Genomic DNA, 13,112 nt, shown 5'->3' on the forward strand with positions numbered 1-13,112 from the left:
GATAGAGAAGTTTTGGGAAGCTAGAAAATCCAAGTATTTTGTTTTACACTTTGGCCTGAGTAGGATGTTACTGCACCAAAACCAGGCCATTAATAAATCAGCAGGACACTGGACTGGGACAGTCCAAGAGTTACAGATTTAATTCCAGGCTCAGCCATACCATCTCTGAATGTCACTTTTGATTTATTAAAGACATCAAGGCTCTCAACTCTCTCTGATTTAACTTGGGAGATCAGTGTCTTAAATATTCAACATAGATAACCAGTAGTATTCTCCTGGTTTTGTCCTGCTGCAAAACAGCAGCTTGTTAAGAAAGCAGTGACCATGGGTGCATACCCATGAGCTCCCGTGCACAATCACACTGACCATAGGCTTTGCTGGAGATAGAACAAAGCTCAACTCACTTGCTTACATTCCAGCCCAAGAAATTTCAATGTAGAAAAAAGTACAGTCAGGGCTTCTGATTAAGCTTATGAAAACGCAATATTAATAGGCCGAACTTTACATACTCCTGTGGAAGAACAACCTGACTACCCGAGCTTTACATTTCAAACACCTCTCACTGCCCCTTTGCTAATTCATTCTCAGTCTAATTATATGCTAGGAAAGTTTATACAAAGGAAAATAGAACTGCTAAAGAAATACAGCATGCTGAATGTGAGATGCTATAGACAGAAGATTGGTTGTTCCCTTTCCTTGAAAGCTCTTTCCTTTGAAAATGAGATCTGTTTTCCTGATGGGGCAATGATGGAATCTCTCCAATGGAGAGAACATTATTTTCCCACATAAAGAAGGATGCTGGTGTGACCCACATCTGCTGAGGTCATTAGAAACATTGTTCTTACACCAATGCTTTATAGTATTTAGCATGTTTTAATGCTTAATTTATAGAGTGAAATATTAGTCAAGTACTCTATGTGGTCCATTATTACAGTGCATTTATTCTTCTTTAGCCTCCCACTCCATGCTGTGAATACCCCATATTAATTCAGAATGATTTGAAGTGTACTTACAAAGGAGCAAAAATATTTAACTCTTGTTCTTCTCTGTTTTCTTTTCTATGATTCACTGTTTTTGACCTTGTTCTCTTTTTCCTTCCCCGCTTTTTCCCTGCTTCCCAGGTGATGCAGTTTGGAAGGATTGATGGCAATGCTTACATTTTGGACTTTCAGTATCCATTTTCTGCAGTGCAAGCCTTTGCTGTTGCTCTGGCTAATGTGACTCAACGCCTCAAATGAACAAACAGAAACCTGGAGAGAGGAAAATGTTGCCAAAACCTTCTTGTAGAGTCCAAACTGGAAAATGTCGGGGCAGCCTACGTTAGGTGCGCTGAGGTGCCTGGAAGTGAAGAAGGCCGTAAAACTGGAAAAGTCTCTTAGTGCCCAACTGAAGGGCATTAACTCTAATCAGTCATGGGGTGGAGGGTGGGGGGCTTTCTTCTCTTTTGTTTGTTGGTTTGTTTTCAGGTATTTTCTTTTTTTAAAGCATTGTGCTGGGTTTCAGAAAGAGCAAAGGGTTGAGAGCCATTCAGTGTTATGTGGAGAAGTGTGGCTTTTGGCTTGTTGTGATGGTTCTGCTGTGTTTGCTACAATAGCTGATGTAAGCTCATAGAGGGATTAAAAAAGACTGCTCTTTTTGATAGACTGCCTTATATCATGCTGTTCTTTTTAAAACAGGGAACATAACTTTTTTTCTGGTCCAGTTTGTACTACTACTACATCAATGATAGCAGCAAAAAAAAAAAAAAAGAAAGAAAGAAAAAAAGAAGCTATAATACTTGAAGACACGTGTTTCTTCTCTGATCTCTGATAATAACTGAGTACCACAAGTTCCAGGGAGGCTTCTGTAGGTCAATATTTAATTTATACATAATGATGTGTTACTCAGAAGAGAAACAAAACTGTTACCAATGTGGTTTTAAAACTCAATGTATCAAATAAGTTGATGTCTGCTTGTTTTGTGTGCTGTTACTGGGGATAAACATCTTTCGTTGGGTGACAGAAAAGAGGGAAGAAAATAATTAAGAGCATTCCTTCTTTGCTCATACTGATCAGCAGTATTCTTCAGTTTGGCCTGCAGCTGGAAGAGGTACAGTGTGACCAGATGTACCTTCAAGGCCATGCCTATACATGCTCCTCATTTAAATGTGTTTACACTTCATAAACAGAGTCATTCAAGTGAATGAGAAGGCCCAATGTGTTCATCTTCTTAGTAATCAATAGGAATCAAGTTCCACAACATTGTATCTGTGCTAAAATTAGGAAGGAGACAGAAGTATAGCAAGTCATTACAGGAAGCAATTTCATCAGGAAAGCAATTTCGTTACAGGAAACAACATCATGCCTGGCTGGAGGACAAATAAGCTAAAAGTGGAAGGAAAAATTGGACAGAATTACTCCTTTTATCACCATTACTACTTGAGTAGTTCTTGTGACTGTAGTTTGTGAATATAATGCTCCAGGTAAGAAAGAGTGGCAAGCCAAAGTTTAAATGGAGTGTTACAGGGGATGGCTTATTGACAGGAGGGCAGTTTGTTCTGGCTAAAGTTTTATTTCTGGTGGACATGCAGACCTGCTGACCATTTAGAAGGGTTGCTTGCACAGAAGGTTTTCTGTGTTGTCCATCTTTGTGTATGTATTTCTTCACTTTTTCTCTTTTCCTCCTTGCCTGCATTTTGCTATGGAATACATTCTGGTATGGAAACAGTTTCCACAGCAGTACACAAAAACTGTAATTATTCCTGTAACTGTTTGGACATTAGATTACTAAACATAACTGCAGATTTCCTTCAGAAATTATTCTTTTGATGTGAGAGGCACGCTGAGGAAGATAAGTTAGTTGAGATGTTAATGGCTGCTTTGTCTTTTATCCAGTTTAACTTCTTACTTGAAAAGCTGTATAACATAAGATAAACAGTTGTGATTTTATCTCTCTTTTTAAAATTCTAGTGGTAAGGCAGTTCTGTGTTGTATTTAATTCATTCTAGAGGAACATATCGTGTAAGAGAGGACCGTGCTGTAGCAGAGCTTACCAGAATGCAGTGAGCAAGAAACTTCTGCTCTGCTGACACTTGTAAAGCAATACAGCACAGAGGGAATAATAAATATTAGTCAGAGAGGAGTTTGAGAGCTGCTAAGAGAGACTGTGAGGCAGATCACCCACAGGTAAAGTCCCACAGGGTGAGTCCAGGAACAACCCTTTGCAAAGTGGTTTCCTTGGAGAGAACAGTTAGAGGTAGGAAGGAAGGAAGGGCAATAGATGGCACCATGCCTGTATGATCCCAGCGTTCAGCAGCTTCTGCTTACATGTCAGGCACAACATTCCCCTTGGCATTTAACAGACTTCATTTGCTTCAATTAATTTTATTGAATTTCTCTATGTTATCTGGGCCTATTTGTATTTTTTCTCATGTGCATTACTTATTTGGCAGCTTGCGTGCCCTTATGTGTGTGGGATGGAGGAACTGAAATGGTCCTGTTCCCTTTAAAATCTGTGGAAATTTTTCCCATTGATTTTTATAAAGGAAGCACGATTGAGCCATTTGTCCGCATTGAGTTACACCCTGTGCAAACAGTCAGTTGAATTCTCAGGTCTGTTGCTTTCAATATGTGAGGAGGAAAGTTGGCAGATTAGTGTCCTTTCCTACCCAGAAGTCTGTGCTTACGAGTCATACCCAAACTAGAATATAATGGGCATATGCTGAACACCATAGATAAGAAATATATCATGGCATGCTCATGGTCTGGGAGAAGGGCGACTCATTCACATTAGAAATCTTCAGCTGAAAGGAACATTGCCTGTAGTTTTAAGCCAAAATTGTTACCACATGCAAAGAACATCAGTGTTTTTTTCTGAAAAAATCTCGTCTAATTAGGACTTCTGTATGCAGTTTCTTTAACCCTCCGTGGAACAGTATTCCTCTTTGCTTGATTCATAAGCAATTTTTTCCAATTATCAGTAGTTTTCTACTAATGTATAACCACAAATCGCAAACACATATAACAGGTAACAGCATTACTAACTTGGTTCTGTTGGCCAAGCCTGTGATTGCATCGTTCTGGTGGCTTCTTCCCAAACAAAGCACAAGGAACAACCATCATAAATCAGGAATGTATACACAATTTCCAGCCTTCCTGGTTTATTTGTCAGGTGTTGTAAGATAAGATACGTTTCTGTCTTTTTGAAAATACTTTGACAAAGTCCCTAAAGGGAATTAAAATTGAGGGTTTTAATGGTTTGGAGAATTAGAGATAGAAACTACTCTCAAACAAGTTGAATTGTAATGAAAGAAGTGGAAGTGGTGTACATTCTGAGAGTGGAACTGGATCCTGAATTGTGCAAAGAACAAGTAAAAGCAAAAGTTCTTCTGTTTTTCATTGAGATATGACATAGATTTAAAAGCTCCCCACAATACATTCACTGAAATCCTGAAGATTGCTGTTGCACTCAGCCAAAAGATAGATTTTACACTTTGTATTTAATTTGAAAGATCCAAGTTTTCTGTAGATAACTAAGTTCTTCTAGGAAGAATGTAGCAAGGTATTCAAAAATATGTTCTTCTTTTATACACAGTGATTTCCAGAGTATGTTTTTCGAAAGCCTTTTCTTTTTTCTTTTCTTTTTCAATTGTGCAATAGTTCTGACAGTCTGGGGGTCTTATGGGCTTTTTTATGGTTGTTTGTTTTATTTTGCTGTTTTTCTTTTATTTCGTTATTTTCTTTTTTCTCTCTCTCTCTCTCTTTTTTTTTTTTTTTTTAGGAAGTTCTGAGTGATTTTTTAAAGATAATTTAATGTGGATTTCTTGCTAACATCCAAAAGGCAAACTATTTATCTTGTGTAATGTAATAAGTGATTAAGGGATTATTTTATTTCTGTGTATCAGTGAGTTATGCACACTTTATTATTTATATTTAAAGAGCATATTTGTAAGTAATTGTATGTTTTGCTGCAAGAAGTTCAAAGTGCATATAGGAAGACTTGGTTTTGTGGACTAATATGCAAAATTTCATCATTCAGGCAGGCAGAAATATTTTGGCGTATCTGAAAGCAGTGAGTTTGCTTTGAAGGTCTGTGTAGACTACAGAGAATGTAGATGACTTCTTTGGGACCTGCAGAAATCTGTCCTCCACAGTGTGTTTCCCTCCTTTGTTTTGAATGGGGAGTGCTTTTAAAAAAAGCTTTCCCTCTTGTTTAGTGCAATACTTTTTCTCTAGTTATAAGATAGGCTGGCTTGCTTGATAAAAGAGAGTGTAACGATATAGGCTCAGTTTGTAAGTTCATTGCATGGCCTGGTAGGATTTAACAGTGGCATACATCAGTGCACTAGCAAACTAGCTTAGTATGAGCTAGATAAGGCACGAGAAAGAGTACAGCAGTAAATGTGTTTTTCTCTACTCAGGCTAATGAAGTCCTTCAGCAGGGCTCAGCTGGTTCCAGCACAGCCATAGTGCTGCTGATTCCTGAGTTAGCACTGCATGGAGCTGGTTGAGCTGAGCCCTGACCTCTGCCTGTGGCACCTTCTCTTCTTCAAGGTGCTCCTCCATTGAGACACATTGGAGACAACATTCCTCCTCCTTTCCAGTTTAGCTCAAAGAGCAGCATGCAGTTGCTGGAGAGTTTGCCTGCAGCAGCTTTAAGCAGAGAAAGTTCCAATGTCAGCTGGTGGTTGTGTGGAATCTGCTCCTCTAAAGGTGCAAAGAGGTGCAATAGAGAACCTGATTCATTTAGAAAATACAGGTGATACCCTCAAAGTAAAGCTCCTAACAGAGTCTGTAAATTGGCACTTAAAGTCTTGTATGATATGCACCATGCACAGAGTGATCAATTTTATCTTGAAGCAGTGGGAATATTGCATTTCTGCAATGCAAGTATGGGGGAGAGAGATGAAAGAGTTACAAAAAGAATTTTCATCGTAACAGTTATTCACTGAGTTCCAGACAGCAGAAAGAGGTGCCATGGGCTGCCTGATCTTGGTTGTATGACAGTCAATCTGCACATAGGTTCACCTCAGATAAACCTTCCATGTTGCAGCCACAGAAAAGTAGTTGTACATTTCTTTATCTAGTTTTGTTCTGTTGTTTTTATGAAGCTGCACAGTCTTGAGCCTGGACAGTCTGGCTTTCCCTCACGTGTCTTTTTTTGGTCTAAGAAGTTCCAGACAAATGTGGGAGCTTGCCTGGCTGTTACCTCAGACAATTTCTGTGCATTTGCAGCCAGATATGTGTTACTCTATATTATCTTGGTGTCCTTTTACCTGTCAACAACACTTTAAATCCATGTGCAAAAACCGATTTGAGTGAAAGAGAAGACAGGGTAAGTTTTTACTGGTTTTTACAAATGTTTTGCCAGAACAGCAGTTTGGAAATCACGCATTTCTGCAGATCCCAAACCACTCCAGGCCAGTAAATCTGACCTGGGGATTAGCAGCAGATGAGCCGTTTGCATGGCATGCTGACAAAGGGCCCGCTTCTCACCTCACCAGGTTACACTAAGGTACTTAAGAGAGTGGAATTGCACCCAAAATGCACTTTGCCATCTCTGTGTGATTATAAGGTAAGAATGACAGACTTGACCTGTATATCCATTTAAAACAACCGTAAAGCATTAACGAACAGCTCTACTGATAGTTCTGTGTAAACTCACCTGAAGCATTCTGGAAGTAAAATGGCAGCCACAAAGCAGTCTTAAGAGAATTTGCTTTATTGTTCTCATTTCTAGGACTCCAATGCAGGAGAGCAAGCTGTTTATGTGATTTAGGGGTTGGTGTAATGTTTTTCCCAGGGCAAATAATATACTGCTGACAAAAATGAAATAATTCTGGTAGAGGAATTTTTTCATTTTGAAGTCCCTTCACCTTTACAGTAAGCACAGTCCTCCACCAGCAGCTACTGGCATAGAGCTCAATTACCTTCAGGAGTATTCTACAGGTAGGGACCATGGTCCTTTTTGCAAGGTTGGAATTCACATGCATCATTCCCTAAGGAATAAGATTCATTACTGCTTGTGAAAGGTGGGCTATGCAAATGATTATTTCATATTTATTTAATTAAAAAAAAAAAAATCCTGCAGAGATGTTTTAAGATTAAAAGATGCAGCTTTGCATATTGCTTGGTACCTCTGGAGATGTATGAGGAGAACATTTCTTTTGGCAGTTGGATTGTTGCTGCATGTAGGAAATGAGATTTTTAAGAGAAAAAACAATTAACCAAATAAGAGAACGAAAAAGGATTCAGTGAAGCAGTTCTTGATACAAAAATTAAAAAACTTCACCCTTCAACTTTTGATTTGCAAATGATCTTATAATGAGAAGTTTGTTCTTCAGGGCAAACTGATTATTATGAAGCTCTGTGCAGCGCATAGGTTTGCTGATCTGGAGCTGACTGCAGGATCAAAACAACACGATTTTGTGAGATTTGAAAATGAATAAATGAAAATCTGAATACTTACTTATCCAAAGAGTTCCAAAGAGTATCCAAAGAAATTAAATGGTATGATGCCTTCCAGTGGCTGGAGGGGGCCTACAGAAAAGCTGGGGAGGGACTTGTTATAAGGGCATGTAGCAACAGGATGAGGGGAAATGTCTTTAAAATGGAAGAGAGTAGATTTAGACTGGATATTAGGAAGAAATTCTTTACTGTGAGGGTTGTGAGACACTGGAACAGATTGCCTAGAGAGGTGGTGGATGCCCCCTCCCTGGAAGCATTCAAGGCCAGGCTGGATGGGGCTTTGAGCAGCCTGGTCTAGAGGGAGGTTCCCTGCCTAAAGAAGGAGTTGGAACTAGGTGATCTGAAAGGCCCCTTCCAACCAAAACCATTCTGTGATTCTATGACATTCAAGTGTGCCAGATCATTCTGAATCCTTGCCCTCCCATTTAAATAACTACACATTTCAAAATATTGTCTGATTCAGCAATTCTGAATCCTGACAAATGTCATCTACTTGTAGAGTAGTTTTCTTACTGTCCAAATAAATGGTTGGTTCTGGTAATATGGATTAAGATTAAAGTAATAATAAAAGAGAAACATACCAGTGTGCGGACACCTGAGTTTCAAGTATTTAATAAGGATAGAGCTCATCTTATAATTCCTGCCTATTGTGTTTCAAACTATTTGTTCAAAACTATCATAATTTTCCCTTCATTTTTTTTGTTTGCTTTATACATGATTTGCTTTTGGTTTCCCTTCGCTTCACTGCTTCAACATTTGTTTCTTCATTTTCTATGTTGTGCATTTGGGGAAGGGTTTGTCTGTTCAAGATCTCGTTGTTTGTTGTAGATAAAGTATATGGTGTTGTGGAATAGCATGGAGATGCATTTGATTGAAAAGGCACTGTAGTGTTTCCTGAAAAAGTAAGGGAGTTGCATTTGTTTATTAAACGTGTTATTTTGGTACTATAACTTTGAATATGATTTTGGATTTTATTTTTTTTATTTAATTTAAAGAGCATATACAGTCATGCAGGCGCATATGTTCTTAAGCTAGCAAGCCCAGCATGTTTTTCTTTTGAATGCTTTTGAAAATTGGTACACAGTTTGTGTACTTTTACATGTTTTACATGGGTTTGTTGGGGTTTTTTTTAGTAAATTTCGGGGAATCTCATGTGGTTTTTTTTTGTTTTTTTTTTTTCCTTTTCTCCTCAGTGTACCATGGTGTACCTGGTTTCCACTGTACTTAAAAACATACCTTGATCTGCCTCTCCTTTCATGTATCTTGTGTAATAGATTTTGCAGGAGGTGCCTAGAAAGCATTGTTGGTTTCCCTATAAAAATGTGGTTTGTCCAAATTCTTTACTGTCTACATGATTGGCAGATTGACTCATTGCCCTATTTTTCCTTGATGATTTGGAGTTGTAAGAGTTGTCCAGCTGTTGCTTAATAAAATTTTGCAGACTAGAAAATTCCTGACTTGTTTTTGTTGCATTTCCATCATGGTGAGCACCTTAAATACTTTAAAAGCAGTTGACAATCCTCCTCTGGAATGACCTGAATAATAAATAGCCAGAAGCCCCTGTGCCTTCCGATTTCAGTAACAGTTTTCAAGTTGCACTGAACCCAATCCATGTGCCAGGCCATAGGACTGTGTCAGTTGTATGGGAGGACGGATGACAAAATTGTCATGGTAATAGTTTTCCCATCTGCCTGAACATCAGCCAGTTCTTGTGCCATTTCTCCTTTGCTTGCTTTCCTTTCTAAGGAGGTTATCTCTGGGATTTGTGGTGGTTCTCATGTTGTCATTGATACACAGGAAACTTTAACATTACCACAAGGAATTCTTCTGTCGTCTTTAATAACAGAATACAATGCTGTGATGGCTACTGTTCCTTCACATTTTTAACGAGCATAAACATTCAGGGACTGAAGAAATCATAATAATAAACAGTAGTAAAGTATCTTACCTGGCATAACGTACATCCTAACTGTAGCATAAATGAGAGAATCTTGATGTCAGTTCCCATAGCAAGTTCTCATAATGGGCCCTCATTACCTGTGGAGTGTTGCAGGAGTCTCTGGTGGATCCTGACCTCTTTACCATATTCATGGCTGGCCTTGAAAAGAGTTTAAATGCTGAGCTATAGAGTTTACTGATGAAGTTACTTACAATAGTGAAGGCAGTGACCAGTCATGAAGGATCTGAGGCCTTTATCACAGTTGGCAGTAAAATGGCAGATGAAACTCAGCATGGATAAATGCAGAGTGATCCACATAGGGGATAATAAGCAAGTGTAGATTCACATGTGCAGGAACTGTCTCTGAAATGACATCTGCCACTCAGGAGAGACTGAGGACACTGCAGCTGAGCCAGAAAGTTTCTGGCAATAGCCAGAGACTGGGAGAGTGCTAGGAGTAAATACCACATGAATTTGCTCTGTCCATTCTCTTCCTGGGGGATTTGCAAATGGCTTTTGTAGGAAGCAAAACATGAGTCTTAAATGGATCCTAATTTTGAACCAGTGCAGCTATTCCTATTCCAGCACTTTTAAAGCAAGCATAAACCTGGAGCATAGTGTATAGAGGAGGCAGACCTAACTTGGATTTGCTGTGTGTCATAGTTCAGTGACAAAGATTTGTGTGGTCATCTATTACTAGAAGTAAATCGCTTTCTCTGTTTTTTTTTTTATTTATTGATGCAGTGTTTTTACAAAAATAAGAACTATGTGGGCCCCGTGCCCTCTGCTTTTGCTGCCTGGTTAAAGGTAAGAAGGAAATGTGAGGGAACACTGTTTAATCAGTGGCTCTTTAAAGAGAAACTGAGAATACAGCAGCTGTACACATAGTTAAGCTTGTATATATGATTTAATAACTACTAGCTGTGGGCTTTTTCATCGGGACAGGTTATTGTTGGTGTTCTCTGGTCTGTGGCATTTTCCATTTTCTGTTGGTATTACTACCAAAATCACAAAGAATAGTAAAATACCAGTCTTTACTTACTGCTATTTTTCTTTTCAACAGCAGCCCAGCTTTCAATATGCAATGTTAACAGGATAGATGCAGAAGCTAAGCAATTACCTAGTTGTGAGGGTGTTGCATAAGATCAGGGGAAAAAAATTGCAGCACTTCACGCCAATTGAAATTCATCTCAGCCCTTTCATCTGGTTCCTCATCCATTATGGCCATGTATTCCTTATTCTCATTTTCTGCTCTGTTTAAAATGAACACATTTCATACCTTTTTTTTTTGTCTGATCAAAGCGAAAACTATTCATCTGGGGGAATGTTTTGGTTTGTGCATCTCCTGATATTTTTGGCTTTTCCAATGGTTCCTCACTTTCCTCAATTTCTCTCTTCCCCGTGGATAAGGAGAAAAACTAGAAAAACTGTTTCATTGTTTTTCCCCTCTGTATTTGCATTCTATGGTGACCATCTTCTTTCCTAAAATGAGAGCAGCTTTGTTCCCTTTGTTGTGCAGTTTTGGTGAGATTAATTTCTTCCTTTTCTTGTCAAAGCCATCTAGGACTTCTTTACTTTTTGTGATCTGAATGTTTGCTTTAAAAAAGGGTCTGAATGAGTTGGTTACTGCAAAAGGGAAGATACTCAGGATGATTTAAACATCTGACATCTCTACTTGCCTCATCTGGAGACAGCCAAATGCAGTGTCTCATCTTCATATGTGGCATCACTGTGATTCTTTCTAATGAGGGAAGCATCTCTGCTTTCTTGAGATCTATGAACGTGCCTCAAGATTTTTCTTCTTGAGCTGCTGTGGTAGCTAGTGTAAGCTGAGTTGTCAAGCATTCATTTTGGCTGGCTCCATATACATGACATGAAGAGTATTTTGTAACCTCTCCATATAGTTTTGTCCATAAAATTGCTGCTACTGTTCCTGATTACATGATACCAATGATGTTATCTGTAGTTTATAAAATATACGAGTTTTTGTAGATTTGAGTTGTGTCTGATCAACAGAACTTATAAGTGACTGTGAAAAAGGACTGAACACCTTTCAGAAAATGTGGGTTACATATAATCCACATTGGAAGTTCTGTTATGAACTAGCTAACTTCCAAATGCCAATGAAGAGTCCCCTCAGGCCATAAATTCAATCAAAGAGTATCCTTCTGAGAGCTGCCAGAATCCCCCAAACGATTCCACCTCTGAAGATTGTGGAAAACATGAGTGAAATGCGACAGACTGAATGTCATCAGAAGTACTGTGGTGTACTCATGATGAAAAAGCTGTTGGGTGAGTATGACAGTAGCAAATGAGAAAGAGTTCAGGGAAGTCAGTGAAGCTGTCTGGGGTGGATCAGCAGCACGTGTGATAGAATGTTCCTTATTTCAGAGGGAAAAGAAACACAAGTATTTGAGACGATAAGAAGCTCATGAGTTGACGCATAAGTGCCAGTCACTTGTGTTCAGATATAGCAGTGCAAAATACTACAATGATGGTCATCCTCACCATCGTCACTACAAAGATAGTGGCTATGGAAGCCTGATTTTTTGTAGAAACTGTTAGCATGTGAATGTTAAATGTAAAGAGAATCAAAATGGTAGAAAATTGAGAAAATGGTTATCTAAAATTAAAATATTCTCAAATAGAAAATGTTGCATACTAAGAGGCACTCAGACCCATAAGGAAAATGTTTTTATTTTTTCAAAGATAGTAACAACAAACAACCTCATAGCAAGATTGCTTGCATCTGTGAAGTTACAGACAGCCTAATGAAGAAAAGATCCAGGAAATGCAGCTGTCCTATGCTGAAGTCCAGGTTTGAAAGACTGAAATGCCAAAGCATGGAATTCAGTATTGAAAATATTCCCAAAGTTGCTACGTTAATCTATGTTGTGTAGCTTGCTCAGTGCAAGAGACAAAGTCAAAAACAATTTAATCAATAGAACAGATGTTTAAAATGTTCTAAGTACAGTTACAGAGACAAGTGATGACATCAGCTGTCTTTAAACTGGATCTCAGAATTCTTTTGGAAGACATAGTGTAGCAGGCAATTCAGAAATAATCATTTAAAGACATTCAGAGAACAGGATGTACGATGAAATTCACTCTCAAAATAGTTAAGCAGGGAAGTAATTATATGAATGAGGTAGTAATCATATGAAACAACGGAGATCCACAATTTAACTAATTAATTTCAAAATAACCCGTGAAGACCCATAAGTGCATATAATTCTAAAATACTGAGTGGGTGTTGAAGTTTTGCTTGAAAAGTTTTAGTGTTCTGGATAAATGCAGTCAGTGCTAGTGAGCCATATTCTGTCAGTCTGCTCGCTGGCCAATTTTGGATGCTTTAACCTATTAAAATTTATCAAGTTAGGAGGGAGGGAGCGCATAATGACTTTTAAGAGGAAGTCTTTGATTTGCCTTCATAGAAACATTATGAGTAGATGTCCAAGTAGGGAATGTAGGATGTTTTCAAGTACCAACAGAAAGAATGGAGTTTGAAAGTGCTCAGGAAAGGATGTTGGAGAAATTTGATAGGAAAAATATTGTTTTGCAACACAGAGAGCCAAAGCTCTCTTTTGTGCTGGCCTCACTGTATAGATTATAAGTGTGACTTTTGCTGAGATCATCATTGTTTCTGTTAATACAAAATTAATTTAATCCAGCAAATGAAGAGGGTTAACCAGGCATTGATATCACTAGGTCATTATCATTAGCACTAT

General features: G+C 38.4%; 1 protein-coding gene across 7 annotated transcripts in view; it reads left to right on the top strand.

Annotated features, from left to right (window-relative positions):
- Positions 1–9,089, top strand: part of TULP4 (TUB like protein 4) — a 142,720-nt gene extending 133,631 nt beyond the window's left edge. For all 7 annotated transcript variants that reach the window (XM_031611555.2, XM_090135667.1, XM_090135665.1 and 4 more), the window contains one exon: positions 1,122–9,089. In XM_031611555.2, the coding sequence (XP_031467415.1) occupies positions 1,122–1,238 (117 nt within the window). In that variant the 3' untranslated portion in view covers positions 1,239–9,089. The remainder of the gene's footprint in view (positions 1–1,121) is intronic.
- Positions 9,090–13,112: the final 4,023 nt, after the last annotated feature.

The sequence above is a fragment of the Phasianus colchicus genome, chromosome 2 (genome assembly GCF_987193195.1).
Source record: "Phasianus colchicus chromosome 2, bPhaCol1.hap1.1, whole genome shotgun sequence".
Classification (NCBI taxonomy): domain Eukaryota; kingdom Metazoa; phylum Chordata; class Aves; order Galliformes; family Phasianidae; genus Phasianus; species Phasianus colchicus.